Source organism: Haemaphysalis longicornis, unplaced genomic scaffold, assembly GCF_048455015.1.
Source record: "Haemaphysalis longicornis isolate Haplotype H1 unplaced genomic scaffold, Haemaphysalis longicornis Haplotype H1 scaffold_10, whole genome shotgun sequence".
NCBI classification, from domain to species: domain Eukaryota; kingdom Metazoa; phylum Arthropoda; class Arachnida; order Ixodida; family Ixodidae; genus Haemaphysalis; species Haemaphysalis longicornis.
The window spans coordinates 79,288,721-79,306,664 of NW_027526204.1; the positions used below are offsets into that span (position 1 = coordinate 79,288,721).

The following is a 17,944-nucleotide window of genomic DNA, read 5'->3' on the forward strand; positions in this document are numbered from 1 at the left end:
GACTATTGTTTGTATAAATAAAACGGGAATGTGCCGGTGTAGTTCTGTGTATCTGCATAGTATATTCACGGCAAAGACTTGAACTTTTCAACAAACTCCCATTAGATAACCGTTGTGTGGTGTGTTTAGCATCTTTACTAGGACCATGGCCTGATGCGGGGCTTCAAAATAAGGTTGTTCGTGCCCTGAATGTGTTTTTACCTCAACAGAAATAGCGACATATTATTAGGTGAAATATTAGATTTTTATCGTGACTCAGTGAGCACCAAACCAGGAGGACATTTTACAGACAACTTTTAGTACTCACGATATTGTTGTGGACAGGGGACTAGTATAGCCGGGTCTATGACCTTGTATTGGTGAAATGGAGTAGCCGGGAGCAGATTCGCTTGCAACCTCTCCACTCAATAAACCAGTTAAACCACCACCACGTTTATTTGCACTGTTGTGTGAAATTTACATAGCTGTGTGTAATTTGCATAGTTGAGTGAAATATACAGACATTTGTGTCTCATGCACTTTCTACTTTTTGCCTTGCATACAGGGCACTGTCCCAGTGGAACCTAGCCTCAGCTTTTTGATTGTGCCCCCATCATCGAGAACTGTTGTAGTTGTTGATGTTAGAATAAAGATTTGATTTAACCGAAAGAAAATAGAAGCCAAGTAGTCCATTCCAAGCATTGGGAAAGCGACCATTGTACTTTGAAATACCACCCGAGGTGTCAACCGTTCATTAAAACTCGTTAATGATGATTAACATACTGCTTTCTTTCAGTAGAGGCTCCAAAAAGTTTTGTGAGCGCGAAAATAAAAATCTTCGCAAGACTCAATACCCATTTGGGGGACAAAAACCTGCCTTTGGGTTTGTAAGCTTCCCTAAAAAGCATTAAAATGCTCCCATAAGCTCCCTAAACCTCGGTAAAACTCCAATTAAAAGACTAAAATGCTCCCCTGAAACCCCCCTAAAACATCTCTCAAGTTATATAAATGCTCCCCAAGGAAGCAAAAACAGACTCCTAGCCAACCACCGGAAAATAACATTAAAATCACTTAAAGGAAGTAAAAAATGCTCCATTTTAACTTTCTTCAATTTTCCCAAGCATTTCTTAAAAACTCCCGACCTATCGCCTTTGTATCTGCTAAAAACACCCTGTTCTGAGGAGGTAAACTAAACCTCCCTAACCCGTTCTAAACAAAACTCCTAGAAGGAGGATCACTAGAGCACAGACGATTTATAACCTGTAGGGAGTATATATTTTTTACAGTGTACGTGTACTAGGTTTTGCATCACAATTTTTGCTAAGGTTCACACCGAAACGCACTGCAGAAAGGCCACCTTTTATGACGGTGACGCTGATTGTTAGTGAAATGAAAAATGAGTGAAACACGACGCTTATTCGGCTAAAAAGCAATGTCTTCAAAGTCCAAAGTTAACTCCAACATCGAAATCGTTACTACCAAAACACAGTGGAGGAAAGCCAACTTATACAATGAGCTTCCATAAAGGCCCATCAAACAGAGGGGCACTGTCAACACTTTATTCTGGGCCAATAACTTTGAGTGGGTACGTACCAAACACTTCGGGGTGATCATCACCATCTTCTTCAATAAACCACGTGGGAAAGCCTGCATTGGTGTAAGGCGCTTTGGTTTAAGACACACGGGCGCGTATTTTCAAACGCTTCGCTGCACAGAGCACCCACGGGACATGTCTGTTCGCGCGATGGAAAACGAATTAAATATCATCATTGGCTGCGCCCCAAACTTAAAGACCTAAAACATACCAAATCACTATAAATAACAAAAATAACACGTAGATCTGTGTTTACAAACAAAAATAATTTAGAAGAACCGAAAGGAAATGAAAAGAAACCGAGATATACTTGCTGCGGCTGGAACCCAAGCCATCAGCGCCAGTACAAAGTAGTCTACATCAAGGCCACAAGATCACAAGCAGGCGCTGAAAAGAATAGCATGCGCAGTGACATCACACATGTCATGTGGGTGCTGTGTGCAGCGAAGCATCTGGAAACACGCCACGGGGGCGCAATCACTGCATCGAGACCACTAATACGTGCACCGCTGGCTGCAGTCATGGGCAGACGACAACGAATGATTCCCTCACGAGATTGCACTTTGGTTCTACTCGGTCAGCGGTGAAAGAAAGCTTCGCGTTTTAATCATCTTTGTCGTTAGACGAAAGGGATTTGATTTTCGGGATTCTGCTCCAGAGATATGTTCAACTATATAGGGAACCCTATAGTGCTATATACGTAACGTGCACAACAATCCTCTCACAAACTGAGCACGCAAATGAGCAATAATTCAGCATGCAAAAAATAAAAAACTTGTTTTACACCGTCCCTGTTGTTTCAATAAACGTTTTCTCTCTCTCTCTCTCTCTCTCTCTCTCTCTCTCTCTCTCTCTCTCTCTCTCTCTCTCTCTCTCTCTCTCTCTCTCTCTCTCTCTCGGCGCTTTGAAAACACGTCCAACTGGACCCACGGTTGTGCCGATCAGGTCAGTCGGATGACCCGCCGCGGTGGCTCAGTGGCTAAGGCGTTGCGCTACTGAGCACGAGATCGGGGGATCGATTCCCGGCCGCGGCGGCCGCTTTTCTGATGGAGGCAAAAAGCAAAAACGCCCGTGAGTACGAGATTTCAGCGCACGTTAAAGATCCCCAGGTGGTCGAAATTAATCCGGAGCCCTCCACTACGGCGCGCCTCATCGCCTGCGTTGCGTCGGCGCGTTAAACCCCACAATCAATCAATCAGGTCAGTCGGATGACTTATAGTCGCACCAACTTGCTCGAGCTGCGGAATCGATCGTATACGGCCCCTTTCGTCAACCTACATCTGAAAACGGCCGGATCGTTTTTACGCACGAAACAAGATTATAAACCTTTCTAAACTCTGCGCCTTGGTGGCTACCATTTTATCAGTGGGCTCTGCTAGCGGCCTTATAATTCCCGCAGTCGACAGGAACATGTAACTGCGCATGCGCAACACAACCCAGAACATGTCATGATCTTATTAAAGATTAACGAATGAAAAGGTTAACACAGTCGAATGTCGATCTAAAGAATCACGTGGGTCCGCCCAAAATCATTCGTTATTTTGAAATATTGTTATGAACTTGCGGCTATATACCAGTGCTCATACCTAGGAGTGAATTTCGACTTCTAGTGTAAACGTTGTACTCACCTCAAAACAGCGTTATTCGAAGAAATCGGTTATTTTCTTCTGGTGAATGCAGCACGCACGACGGATTCCACTCTGCGCAATGCCAAAACGGGACAAATCATCGCAACGAGCGATGAAAGTGTGGACTTTGTTTATGTGCGTAAAACATCAATTTTTCACACTATATCGTCTTGTGTGTTCTGTGGCCCACAGACGTCTTCGTTCGTGTCGGGACGACGGCTGCTGTCGCTTCTTCGCTGTGTCGCATTCGTCGTTGAATATCGCACAAACTTCACAGCAACATCACTCACAACAATGAAATACCTGCCCGCACACGTGAATGGCGTGAGAAACAACCGAATCACCATTCGTCCACCGACTAACACCTGAAATAGCGAGAGAGGAAAGGAGCAAAGGCGGCTTGGCTGGCTAGAATACAGGACATTAAAATACAGCGCTGTGGTGGCACTATAAATTGGCACTCAACATGGCGATGATAATAGCTAGCCCACATGGGGTAACACGCACAGAAACGGCGGTTTCTGTTTCACGCCAGAGTTGCGGCCCTGTTACTTCACCCAACTTCGTAATACTGATGTTTCTCCGCAACAGAGGAGAAAATAAATTACGTACGTTATTGTGAAATATGCGCTATGTGGATATCCGTAGTTTTGAAATATTTTTAACCTGAAAATCTAGGCAATATGGCGGGGATTTCCAAAATGTTCGTAACTGAGAAAAATTTGTTAATGTGGGGTTCGTAGTAACGATATTGAACTGTATATGAGGCGAAACGGCCCATTCGGGCGCGCGCCGAGCGACCAGAGTGTGTCGCAATCAGAATCAGCGCGGACTACAATGTTTCGTAGCTGCGGCGGCAAAGCAGATGGTGGCGGCACCTGATGGACGAACTTATGGCTAAAATTCATCCCGAGGACACGAAGGAAAATCTCGATTGAGGTGGAGATGCAGTTTCTTCTCCTGTGAGATGCTGCTACCTTAACCTCCCCAAGTGCTTGTGCCGTTGTCTGGCCGCGTTAAGAAACGTCGTTTCTCCTGCTGTCTTGTTCTTGTTCTGTGGCCTTGTGGCATAGTCTTTCTTGCTCTGTGCTTACACGCCCACGCGACAAGAAAAGTGCGAAAGAACCACCTAGGAACGTTAAACTCCTCTCGGAACGCGGCTTTCGAAGTACTTTAAAATATCCAGGCGCACGCTAGAAAAGAAGCCCAACACAAAGAACTAGAACATGAGCTCCGTGGCTCTTATGAGGGCTTTGAATGCGAGAGTGTTGTGGCTTCCTTTGGCGATACTTTCCTTCTGCGCTGCATGTGTGTGATGCGGGACGTATGGAGTTAGCATAATACAGATTAGCAGCTTCTCAATTCTGGATGGTTTGCGCACTGGATTAGCAGCTTCTGGATGGTTTGCGCACTGGTAACCAATGCAAACGAAGAAGACAAAGCGAAGAGAACGACGCACGCATGACGTAGTCATAAATATGGGGTAAATTGTGTGTGCCATGGCTCAACCGTAGGCTCAAAGTTACCGTCTGAGGCATAGCGCAGTGAACCGGTCCCCGCCGCTTGCCGAAAATTGAGTTTGGCGTTGCTTGCCACGTCGTTAGACTCAACGTAAAGGTTTTTGACATTGGGCTCAATATTTCTAACTACATCTTACATATCCTCTGAAGATAACTGACCAGTAACGACACGACCTTCCGTCACAGGCTTGCAGCTTTTAAAATATGCCATAACATGCCCAATGGGATCTATTTACTAATGCCCATTTGTTTCGACGTCAACATACCCAGCAACACATTTCTAAAACTTTAAAATCTACGCAACTAAACGAACGTTACGTAGCCTTTAGGAATTTGTTAGCCGGACGCGAAATGCGAGATCGCCGATGTCGAGATTTTGGAGCGTGATAACGTTCCTCAGGAGGTGGACAGAGCCCTCTGTGGCGGTGCGATTCATCACCAAAACGTGGCTTCTGTAGATGCCATTCCAAAATTCAATTAAGCATCACAGCGGACGCTGTTTCTACAAATGAAGGTAAGGTGAGACTGGAATATACCGCATAACTGAGTCGTTACGCGCTGACGGTGGCTGCTGTTCTACGTAGTACGTAGCTGTCCTGCATCGAATTTGTTTTCTGCTTTAACATGCGAAGTCGTAATAACAAAGCTGAAACCACCTTTCTGGCGTCACGACATGCACATTCAGGAAATTAACTGATTTAGCCTTCTATTTAAGACAAACACTAATAATTGACACCGTCAGATGTTCAGCAGTCCTTTATTATAAAACGGTTGTTCATGAGTCTATCCAATGGCCACGAAGTACTCAATGTAATTCGATCTCCCCCCCATAGTATAAAAAATGCAGTTTCATTCGCTACAGCCGTGACACTGTAAACGTTACAGTGACTTTGTCATCGATCACACATCCATTGTTCTCTACGTCCGTCACGTTGAGAGATCTCCAACATGTTACGAAGTCGTTTTTTTCTGTTGTCGGCCTTGCATCCCCCTTCACGGCCGTACCTTTGCCGGCTTGCTTGATGCACAGCGGAATAGATTTTACCTCTTTATTCATAACGTTTAAGTGCACATCGTTTTCAAATGGCCAGTTAAGCATCGAGTCATAGCCTCCTTGACATAAGTGATATATCGCGAAGAGTTTCAGATTTCCATCCTTACTGTCTATCTTGATCCCTGGGAGGATTAAATATCCGTAGAAGAATTTAGGGTTCTTGGCACAAGTTGTAACCTGTCCATCTGCGGTAGCTACATTTTTCAGGTCCGACCACTTTTCAACCTCCCAGGTGAGCGGCTCGCATGAATACAGCGGAAGTCCCGACACTAGTTTTGCAGTTTCGCCTAAAACTGAAATATTCATGCAGACCTCGTCGTTCAGGCGGTCGTTCAGACGTTTCAAACTATCCTTTATAACTCGTTCGCCATTTGCACGCTCATTCAAAGTTCTCTGCAGCGCGTCGATGCTCTTTCCAGTTTTTTCAAACTTTGCACAGGACGTTGACAAGCCATCCAATTTTTGCTGTAGATTCCGGCAAGATGCAGTTGTTTTTCTTGTATCGTCTGCACAGGAGGTACCTAACGATGCTTTCATTTCATTTACTAACGTTTCCACATCACGAACGGTACTCATGATAGCGGCGACGCTGTTACGAATCAGTGCTAGCTCCTCGGCAGTTTTGTGTGCCCCAACTTGGCTCTGCCCCATGTTTTCTTTAAGGCTGTTGTCCAGTGTTTGCAGGGATTCAGCGACAAGCATATCAGAAGTTATTCGATCTCTAGCAACTTGCACATGACCCGATATAAGTTCCTTCGACTCAAGAACGCAAGTCTGTAAAGACGAAAGCTTGTCGCGAAGTTCTCCAATGGTATTTGCAAATAGTGTGAAGGTTGCATCCGGAATTCCATGGCCGATGCTTGTAGTACTTGGTTCTGGCATAGTGCAGTTTGTCTCCAGATGTCCCGCAAGTTCTTTGTACGCCAGGCTTTGCGTGCAGCGGAAGCAGCTGACGGCGTGGTACTGGCAGTCACCGAAATGATCCACAATCTCGCACACCGGCCCCACGAGGTCGCAGCCATTGCACCAGTTCCAGCACTGAATCTGCGTAAGAAATTAAAAACAAAGTCAGACGCTAATAAGCATATGTCCATCCGCAACAATAATACGCCTAGTGCAGCGGGTGTTAGCTTTTGTTACCGTTCAGGTTTCTGTCCTTGCCATATTGGCCTCGGTTGTCAGTCGCATGTGATCACACCTTTCCTCAACCATGAAACAATTCGTTCGGCACCGCGACAGTGCCAGCCGTAAGGAGGAGCTAATAAGTGTGACCCTGAAGGCAAACAGACAATACTGCTTGGTGCGGGACCTGAGCTGAGGGCTGTTTTGGGTCCATGGTCGGGTCCCAGTCAGGCTGCACGTGCAATCAAAGCTCTTCTGGAGTTTCTTCGGAGCACAGAACTGGACAGAGTTTTGTGATTGAAATTTTTGGCCGCATCAAATTACATCTTTTTGTCTTCACTTTTTTTCTTTTTTTTCCTTTGTGTTTGTCTTCTCTCATCTAGCATAGCAAGCCAGCCCGACGGCTCGGCTAACATCACTGGTCTCCATTAAAGTTATCCCCTCTCTCTCTCTCTCTCTACGGTGGTTTATTAGAACCGCAGTTCTCTGCACAGGGTTGTTGTCACGTTCCAGAATCTCCGTATTGTGCTGGCAAGGCAGCCCAGTGTACGCCTTTTAAAGGAGTATGCGTGTAAGCCAATACCACGAAACTTTAACACCACGCAAACTCAGTAGATTGTGCCCGTGCCTAAGGTACGTTATAAATCCAGGTCTGGTAAAGGCAGTCCGCACCATGAGGCGTTGAGGTGGCGGATCGCACGTCCTGCCGGTCTTTGGCTCGGAATCCGCGAAGTCCGAAAACTATATCGTAAACTCGTTCCATGGAAGGCTAAATCTTCCTTTGGGTGAGGTATCAAAAGCCATGCTATGCCCTTCCCATTCTACTATTCAAATCGTCGAAGTTTAACCGAACCTGTCACTACATGTGATATCACCAATTATTTTCCGGTTTTCTGAAAATTAAACAATAGCAATCGCCACAAAAATTACAAACAGGAATCCATCCATACGGAGCACGAGATGGAAATGACGGCGAAGAAATTACTACGATACAATTTTATGCACTCCGCGGATTCCGACCTCTTTCTTAAGGCAAAACCTTCTGGATCACCTTCTAATCAGCACTTCCGCCTTAGCAGCCTTTGATATTAAAGGGTACTTTCACCATAGTCCCACGCGTCAGTTCTCACGGGCCTAGCTTGAACCAGCTGTAGTATCTGGATATCTCAACATTGTTAAAGCATTTCTCACAGATGCCACAGTAAACATACGCATCCGCCGCTCCACAATCCAACATAACCATCCAAACCCTATAGAGTAGCTCATCAATCAGTAATTTCGCAACCGCGGCTGAACCTGAAGTACAGTCGCGGCCACTGATGCAGGGAACACGGCGAGCGGAGCGTGGCTGCACTTCTCGCACAACCAAGCGGGCGCCGCGCGAAGTATTGCAGCGCAAGCTCATTCAGAGCCAGCGGCGCAGCCCGGCTGCGCGTCGTCCCCTACGGCTCCTCCAACTTCGCCGCACGCGCTCTTCTACAAATAACTCGCGGCGAAGTGGGAGGAGCCGTAGCAGACGGCGCCCAGCTTACTCCTTCCCAAGCCCTGATTGCGCTTTCGCCGCAATACTTCCTGTGGAGCCCGTCGTGGCGCTCCGCGGAGCGCGGCCAGCCGCTCCGTGTTCTCTGTATCAGTGGCCGCGACTGTACCTTCTTTCACATTTGACATCTGTTATACATAAAGAAGGAGAATGGCGCAGGCAGAGGGCAATAGCTAGGTGAAAAGGAAGACAAAGGTGCGCCCACTGCCTCGCTCACGGCTGCATGGATCGTCCTTGTCTCTTGGGTCCTCCACATGCTGGTGCCGAAATCCGGTCTTCGAGGCACACGTGAATCTATCTTTGACGGCGCAGCAGCTACGATGCTCGCGAGGCCTCGATTCCTTCACGCTTCTTGATCCAGAAGGCCTCGCCCTCTACCGCTGCCAACCATGGCTCGTGCCTCCGGTATACGAATATTTAGGTGTTGACACTCGCCGGCCGCCACGGCGGAGAACACGGCCAGATCGTGTTCGCCCTTAGTACATGCGGAGACCGCAGCGGCGCGGGGGCGCTGCGAATGAGGGGCCGGATATTGCTTGCGGAGTTGTGGGTGCAGCTGCGGTGGATGCGCGGCGTGCCTGACTTTCCGTGTCATTCACGCTGCGTTTCGGTGTTTTCTACTGCCAGAGTGAGGACTAGACATTATGTTTCAGCTTCCACGTTGTGTTCGTCACCAATCACTGCGGCTGGTGCCGCAGTGAGTGTTTTGGAACTCACGCGATACAGCAAAGCGACGCAGTGCGCGGACATTGCGGACCATTTGCTTTTAAATGCGGAGCATTTCAGTAACTCAGGATGTCACCCGCGTTGACGTCCGTAGTCGTAGTCCGCACAGTCGTCGTCCGCACCCCTCCCTCTCACTATATAAAAAAATACTATCTGGCGCCTGGTTTCGATCCCTCGACCCTGCGGGCGGAACGCAATGTACATGGTGCTCTACCCACTGCGCCACAAAGCCGACACAGAATGTGAGGCTACGAACGCGCCTTATATCCTTGACTCATTCAAACTACGTCAAGAAGCTGCTGATACAACGCATTCACTACCACCAACTCCCCGAACACTAAATGTTAACGCAATACACCCACCCCCTATGCGACGCAATTACTCGAGTCCCCCTTGCGGGGAGATGGGCCCAATTTTTCGATGGCAAATCTCTCGGAACGGCACTTGTAATGCATTGTGTTTTCTCCATCCAGAAAGGCGACTTGTAGTTCAAAATGTATGTTACACATTACAGCTATTATGGCTTTCGTGGAACAAAAATTATTTTTTTATCTTTATGCTGAATGTATACATGGGCAATCAGGGGCCTAGACAGAGCAATGCTTAATCATTACCACACCGAATCGTTATAATAAAATGGAAAATCAAAGATAACAAGAATGTTGGTGTGTCAGAATTATGGTTCTTTAGAGCCCTGTACGTACCCGTATTTTCTGCAGATATTACAGTCGACGAAACAAATAACAGACATTACTAAAGCAGAAAAACGAAAATTGTTTCTCCGCAGGATCTATTGCTTTTTATTTTTTTACCTGTGGTGTATAGCAACCCCCGAAAATAATTTCTGGATACGCCACTGCGGGAAATAATACACACCACAATGCAAGGCTCAAAATCAGGACCAATTGGGATTATTCAAATCGCACAGAACACTGGCACCATTTGCATTCTTTCGCTGATGCCGCAGTCAGTGTTACACTTATGTTCTTCGATTGAACTCCCTGATAAGTAAAATTTCCCAATATCAAAAGTCTGGGGGTCACAAGGTCCACGGAGGAAATAATTGAGGCGTCTGCAAATATTGACAAAAGAAACCGTGCATAGATAAGGACAAAAAGGAAAACACAAACACGAGATCTTGTATTTTAATTCCTTTATTCGCCCTTGTCTACGTGCAGTTTTTTTTTTGTCAAAATGTGCGAGAGAACCAGCTAGCACAAGTTCCAAATTTATTAGAAAAATTGAGGCTACCGATGGCGGTATCTTCCTTGTGTTTTTCAAGAAGCATTTACGCAGGCACACCACATGCCGTATGCCATGGCAGTGGTGCGGATATGTTTATACAGCCATTGCGGGCCGAGTTTTTAGCCGCTGTACATTTTGGTTTAACATAATATGTTGGTAAAGCTGTATAATTTGCCCTGACCCTACTAAATTCGGTTGAGAATTTTGTGGTCACCAAGTCGACTTACCATGCCGACTGCAATTATTCCAAACTGACATCCGCCAATCACAGTTTAAAGTCGCGTCAGTATTGTATATCTGGGCGTGCATGCCTCTGTTTCCGTGAGATAGACAACCGATCAGCAACGTCGGTATCGGCGTGAAAGACGAGCTTGATGGAGAAACACCTGGGAAATTTCCGCTGACCATTTTCGCGTCGAGTAGATAGCACTGCAGTGCCTTATCCATTAAAATGTCGCATATGTATAGTCTTGGTTTAGCTTCGTTTCGGGCCCTCGCGCATACAACGGCGGAGGCGTCCCGCTACACAGCAAAACAGCACGGGTTGTGGGCCTAGCTATGGAGATAGCATTTCTGATACAGTCGAAATACGAAAGCGTCAATGACGTCTCTGGACACGTTAAGAACCATAGTTGGACGAATTTTACCATATTCTCTACACGGCGGGCATTACCACCTCAACTTGGGTGATTTACACTGCTCAACCAACATTTTATGCTACACGTAGGCTCTTAGGCTCAAATGGGCGAACGTGTTAGTTTAGGACAACCTTTTATTTTAAAAGGCGGTAAAGTAACTACGCTCTCGGGAGTCGTACGGATGAGCGAAAAAAATTATTCGCAATAAAAGCGTTTCGACAACGAGCTCGGAAGGGTCGCACGACCGCGTTCTCGCTGCTGTTCCGCGCACTGCTGCAGCTTCTGCGAATAAAAATGAAAGGAGCCCGAAATTATTTGGTGTCAACAGCATTTTCAATCTGGCTGTGCCTATCTGCAATCGAAAACCTTCACGTACACGCCTCTCCACTGAACGATCCCGAAGCACCTGCATTACGGCTGCCGTAGCTCGGCGAGCAGACGGGCCCTCGTGGCGGGGCGCACTGTGGCGGCGTTCCGAAGAAGTGTATGGAGCGGCGAACAAGACCTGGCAGCGCCGCTGCGCGCAGTGTCAACGCCTAAATATTCTTACTCCGTGCTCGTGCCCAAGCCGACCCTCGTTTTGCAACGCCACCCCTTCCATTGGAACGCCTGAAGCTAGGCCGCAGGCTCCTCCGAGAGAAAATCACGGGACTCAATGCGCCAATAGACGCCCTTCTTCAGGACCCGGTTCCGCACGAAACCGATCTGATCGCCAAGATTTACCACTTCCTGACCGGCGAGAAGCTGAAGGAAGACGTTGCCGAATCCCAGCATTTCGACGACAAAATACGCTCGTGTCGAACGCGCATGCTGCTCAACCCGGTTGTCAAAGCCCGCTATGAATTCAGCCGCTGGTGGCTACGTCCCAACCAGCTGGAGAGAGAGAGAGAAAAGACTTTATAGAAAACATCCGGCGTGCGGGAGGTCCCCGGCCACGCAGGGCGCGGATACTCCCTATCTATAGACTATGGTAATGGTCCATTAGTTTTAGGCCTAGATCTCGAAGATTCGTGCCCCGGCTAGGCTGCTGATACTCGGATCCCTCCGCTCCCATCACTGCCTCTGGCATCTCTGCCGTTGGCGGTCGGGGCGTCGGGTCCCTTTCTCCGCTGCTTCGCCAGGGCTTCTTCGAGCCGCTGGATGGCCTTCCGTTGATGTTTGAGTTCACTAGAACACACACACACGCGAACTTCCTCGGGATACGTGTCTCTAGTGACAATCGAGAGCCCATGGGTGTCCCCATCGTACCGGAAAACACCCACATTGTATCTCTTCCGATGGTTCAGACAAAGACGCGCCAACCACAGTTCGAACAAACCATGCGCGACGAACACGCAGCCAACATAAGTTCGTCCATGTGGATGGTGCCTGCTGACTCCTGTCAACGCCACTCACGGTGAGTCTCCTGTAACCAAACGACGTACAATAAAAGCAGGGGACCTCACCCAGCGTCAAATGACTCCCGATCTGCCCTGCAAGTACCAGCCTCGCCGTCTTCCCCGACAGTGAGAGCATGCTGTTTTCGAGATAAGAGAATAAGAGGCAGGGTAACGATGAGGCTGGCGCGTTCCTGTCGTCCTTTTTCGCCAACCGATGACCATGCTGTCACCACTTCTCGTGAGGCATGTCCGCGTACACAACACAAGGAACTCAGTGATCCTGTGGAGAGCAAGCACAGCGGGCTTCCATGCCAGCCCAAGTTTTCTTCTCCTGGCGACACGACCCTCAGAATGCACTTAGACGACACTCGTAAAGGTCAGAAAGTCGCCCATTTGAAGTCGCAACGGAAGGAGGTGAATGTCCGCCCGCCAACCCGAAAGAATATGAGCAGCCACGCCTTCTGTCATATCGTTGATAACCGCGACCGCATACCAGCTGGACACCAGATATTTCACCACCTGTGCAGATGCCTGCCGAGATCGACCCCTTCGCAAGTTTTGAAGCTCCTGTCGGCATCCCGCTTCCGAATCTGGCGCCTCCCTCGATGGTTCCCAATACACCGCAGCGCGGAGTCATCGTCACTTCAACATCCACAGATTGATAACCAGAGATTGCGGCGAGCGCACCACCAATAATTATGCTAGACTCCTTTTGTTTGTCGCAGCCGCTGTCATTTGCACACCGATCAACCACTGCAGCTTCAGGAGCGTGCTCGTCATCAAGATGCACATCGCACTATCCCGACTAATCGTATTCCCTTACGACCACAGCGGCTACTCCAAGAACAACGATACGAAGCGCATGGTCGCGCTGCGCAGGGAATACCGGAGAAACTGGGGGACGCGACATCAGATGCGAATCATCGCTCCAAGCACCACCGATGCAAACCGTCCGACACCATTCATCGCTGCGTTATCACTCGAACATAAATTAGGTGCCCTGGTTACAGGCTGAACTTCAAGGCCAGTCCTTGCATTTCTGGCCGATGCGGAGCGTGTTATAAATAAAGAAGGGGATGGGCGCAGGCAGAGGGCGATAGCTGAGGGAAGAGAAAGACGAAGGTGCGCCCACTGCCTCGCTCACAGTGTGTTCCATCGTCTTACGAGAACAGGTGTCTGGGTCTTCCTACCCTCCGCATGAAACGTGCGATCTGTTGACACTTATAATGCGTTGGATCTCCGCTGGTTATATCCGCGCCAGCAGGGTGCCCTACAGCAAACACGTATCACTGAAGAATACCGCAAGCACTCCCCAGTGTCCACAATGTCGAAGCTTAACCTACACACCGGAAAAATCATCGCTCCGTAAATCTGGTGAAGTGGACCGCAAAAGCTACAAACCCAAGAATTACGGATCGGTAGTAGTGCACACGGCATTTTCCCTCTCCGACATACAACAGCACAGCAATGACAAGACGCCGTGATCAGGGTCACGTACAGAGCACATTACCTGCTCCTCAAATCCCGCCAAAATCAAGGGACTGGATATCATCATTCATCAAAACTAGGACACGGTCTAGCCTGCACATGATGCCTTCAAGGAACATACGGACACCTAGATACGACTGACACCTCCTCATAGCTTCGACAGAAACGTGGCCGTCGTGATTTAACATTAGGACCGAGTCACTGCTGCCATCCTATTGACTGCATAAGCCAGTTGCCCTTGCTAAACAATATTGGCTGCCCGATTTTTTTTTTTTCGCAGGCACCTCAGTGCTTGTAGAAATCTACCGAGCAGGTAGCACTGAACATGTGTTTTTCGGACGTGACCCAGGTGTACATTATTTGCTCAAATAACTGCATCACAAATGTATAGCTTTGTCGGCAATGTGACGCCAGCACAGACGTCGAGCAGGCGCTTGTGTGCGGCGAGCACGCAGTGCCCGCAGTTACCTCGCGCCGCATCGCTAACAATTGTTTACGGCATTCTTGTGGCGTGGCGATAAGGCAAGCATGCGAGGGAGGAGAGGGAACAATCGCAGTGGGACGCGCACCCTCCCTCCCGACATCTCTACTGTGCATGTCCGTACCTTTTCCTGGGATGCTGCCAGTTGACGGCACCTTTACCTCTGGCCCTCGGTTCGCATTTGATTATTCCATGACTACCCACGCTAAAAAAACGAACCGCACGTTTGGCTTTTCCCTGACTGGTGCAAAACTCAAAAATGTGCGCAAAAACAAAAAAATGCGCGGGTACACACATGTTCGACCTCTGTGGAATCAGCCTCAGGCGTTACTGGTAGCGCCATCTGCGCTAAAATGGGATTTTTGCACCAAAATCCCTCGCGTGACCTTAACCCTCATTTTTATACTTCTTCACGCTCTGATGCGGTGATTTTTATCCTTGGTTCTCTTGGCAGAAAAATGATTTCGCTGGGAATGCCCTAAAGAAACTCAGGTAAATTCCTGCTGAAACCCCGTTGTAGTGTTGAGTTGTGACAAGCGGACAGCATGTAAGCTAGACGTTATCAATGCCCCCGTGCAAATGTCCGAATACGTGGGATTCGGAAGCAAACAGGGTTGGATGCGCATCGTGAGCAACGGACAAGTCCTCAAGTATGCAGCAGGCTATGGCCTAATTTTCACCATACCAAGTGGATATATGGCCCGCACCCCGCAATTTAGCCAGCAGGGATATTTTAACAGCACTGTGTTCTGAATGGCGGTTCAGGCTTTCTTCATTGTGACTGGTATGTCTGCCTCTGCCAAGCGCTGAATCAGCTGTGGCGAGCGTGGCGCAGTGGTAGTGCCTCCGGTTTCTTATCGTTAAGTCGTGCGTTCGATAATATCTTCCCATATATATAGTTTTTGTTATTACCGTTGGCCCTGGGTTTTTTTTGCGTTCTTCACTGTGTTTATGTATACAGAAACTCGGTTCTTTCGCGGCATTCCGTCTGTTGGTTATTCAAGAGCTGAATTTAAATGTTTGGTTGGGTCTTGGTATGTTATGTTAGGTTAGGTTTGTTTAGGCCGGGTTTGGTTGGGTTGGGTTGTTTGGGTTGGGTTGGTTTAGGTTAGGTTAGGTTAGGTTAGGTGAGATTAGGTAGGACTAGTTACGTTAGATGTTCGCTTGAAATAAATTGGCGAACAAAGCCTGAACAATAGAAAATGCATCTGCGAGGCAAATAGTAAAATAACGAGAGGATGTTCCCGAGGTCGCAACAAGCAAAATATCGTGTTTGTTGCTTTTTCGACACACTACAAAACACAGCCGGCACAATATCTGGGAATGGTAAAATGCCGACTTCCAGCACAATATCAGCGACCGATAAAATATTGGCTGCCGGAACAATCTCAACTTCACCACAACTGTGAGGCTGATGTTTTCAATCGCATAAAACTTGAACGAAAGTGTATGCCTTACGGGTGTCATAAAACTGCCACGCAACAGTGCTCGCAATAAATCTCAAATCAGGAGCTCCCCAACTCCGGAGCGCCTGAAATACAGTTGTATAGTGCTTGAACAACCGCACGGAGAAAGGCGTCGTCTCCAACAAATGGGCCTCTCGGCGGCCATTGATTCTTCCCCTACTGTAGTATTGTTCCAGCCTGAACAACGGCTGATGCACATTTTTGGAGCACCACTGAGCTACTTCAACAAATAAGAATGCGCGCGGAAACGTTTTCTTATTCTCAAAGAAACAAAGACTTTGGGCCTGTGTTGCCGCCCCTACAGGTGTTTGTTTCGCCACGAACTCTTAACGTTGTCGCGCTCCAGGCGCTCGATAACAACCACCGAACTACTCTTAATTACAACGCATCAAATTTTCTCTGGGGGACAGGGCTGAGCACCTTCCACTTACCTTACGCCCCAGCAGGTTATCCTTGGTAAACGTTGACCACGCAACATCTTCCGGTTTCCAGATATCTTGATCCAGGGGACAGCGGCTGCATTCTCCGTCACCGCGGCTCTCGTAGCATTTGTTGCACAGGAGATGATTGCAGGGTAACAAAGCTATCGCAGACGAAACCATACTGCAGGCACTGCAAACCCGGTGCCTTGGCAAGCCATCTACAAACACGGTGGGCTTCCAGTCTATGCGGCTGTCGAAACCGAACACCGTATACTGCGTGCCGGCCGAAGCCATAACGGACTGTGCTTGAGAAGGTGGTATAGTCGCAGCACGTCCAGAACGTCAAATAAACGCTCACTGCGGGGGTCAACGGCGCATGTGCAAGATATGAGCTTCTAGAATCGGCATTGGCTTTGCTTACTCTCGGCACTTTTCCTCTTTTATGAAAGGTTATTGCGTAGAAATGACGTTATCAGCCTGCTTGATCACTAAGCCCAGAACGCTAACGAAACAAAATACGGTGCTTTGAGACACTTGTGGGTTGCTGCAATTCTTCGATGAAGGATGAAACGCAGATTTGTTTTTCTTTATTTTGGTGCCACGATTACGGCTATGTTCAGACCACCGACGCAAAAGCCATATCGTGATTTATCGACGTTAAAAAGGCGTGTCACGCAGTTCGGTTGGCTGACAAGTGAAATGACGTCATTCTTTAAAGTTATTACGACAGTTGCGGCAACAGTGTGAACACGGCCTAACCAGCGGAAAACATTTGAAACTCGCCCATATTTGGGATTCGGCTCGCCAATGCAACTGGCCGATACGCACCGCCGATATTTATATGGCTGATAAATATTGCAGAATAACTGGTAAAGGACTACTCTAGGTACACGGAAAGTCTCCCCAACCTCATGCACTCTTAATTCTTCGAACGCCGTTAGAAAAATAACGACCTGATCCGGAGATAAAACCCGTGCTTAATGCTTCGTTGCTCAACGCCTTGACTCACTGACGAAGTGCAGCAGTTAGCCTTAGCATTCGGAACTACATTTAAGTGCGGACTAGTACGGGGATAGCTAGTACGGGAGGAGGGGGACTACTGTTCGATGAAACGGGTGTAAGGAGTGCTCTGCAACAACCATTCGAAACAACTTATACAGATTCAGTTAATTACAACATTTAACGTGCCGAGCAATGAAGAAGAAGAAGGAGAACGCAGTAGGCTCTCCGCTTAATCTTAACTGTGAGTTCTCGCTTTTCACGTCTACTTTACAGCACAGCGCACTATGTTCCTACGTGCTGCCACCTTTTAATCACCTGAAGACGCCTGCAAGGCAGGTTCCGCACATGAAACAGCTCCTTCAACGTCGCGAGCGGTCTCCGCTGTCCGATGGGTGCCGATCATCGCCTATGCTTTATGATGCCATTAGGGAAGGCCTGGGCGTGAAAATGACGTCAGCGGATAGTCACCAAAATTTCCCGCCGTCGCTACCCGGTGACGCGGCTTCTGGACCTTCACAAGACCAACCTCCCGAGAAGAAGCGTGCTGTGTACGAGATTTCGGCGCACGTTAAAGATCCCCAGGTGGTCAAAATTAATCCGGAGCCCTCCACCACGGCGCGCTTCATCGCCTGCGTTGCGTCGGCGCATTAAACCCTACAA

The 17,944-nt window shown here is 48.2% G+C and overlaps 2 protein-coding genes across 2 annotated transcripts in view; both read right to left on the reverse strand.

The window, feature by feature from the left end:
* The window catches only part of LOC144158819 (TNF receptor-associated factor 3-like), a 323,737-nt gene that overhangs the window by 62,419 nt on the left and 243,374 nt on the right, over positions 1 to 17,944 (reverse strand). The window lies entirely within an intron of this gene.
* LOC144158820 (TNF receptor-associated factor 6-like) lies at positions 5,465 to 16,731 on the reverse strand. Its single transcript, XM_077689979.1, has 2 exons — positions 16,292 to 16,731; positions 5,465 to 6,819 (listed from the first exon to the last, which is right to left on the reverse strand). Exons 1-2 carry the CDS (start codon positions 16,574 to 16,576, stop codon positions 5,578 to 5,580), a joined length of 1,527 nt encoding a protein of 508 aa, XP_077546105.1. The 5' UTR covers positions 16,577 to 16,731; the 3' UTR covers positions 5,465 to 5,577.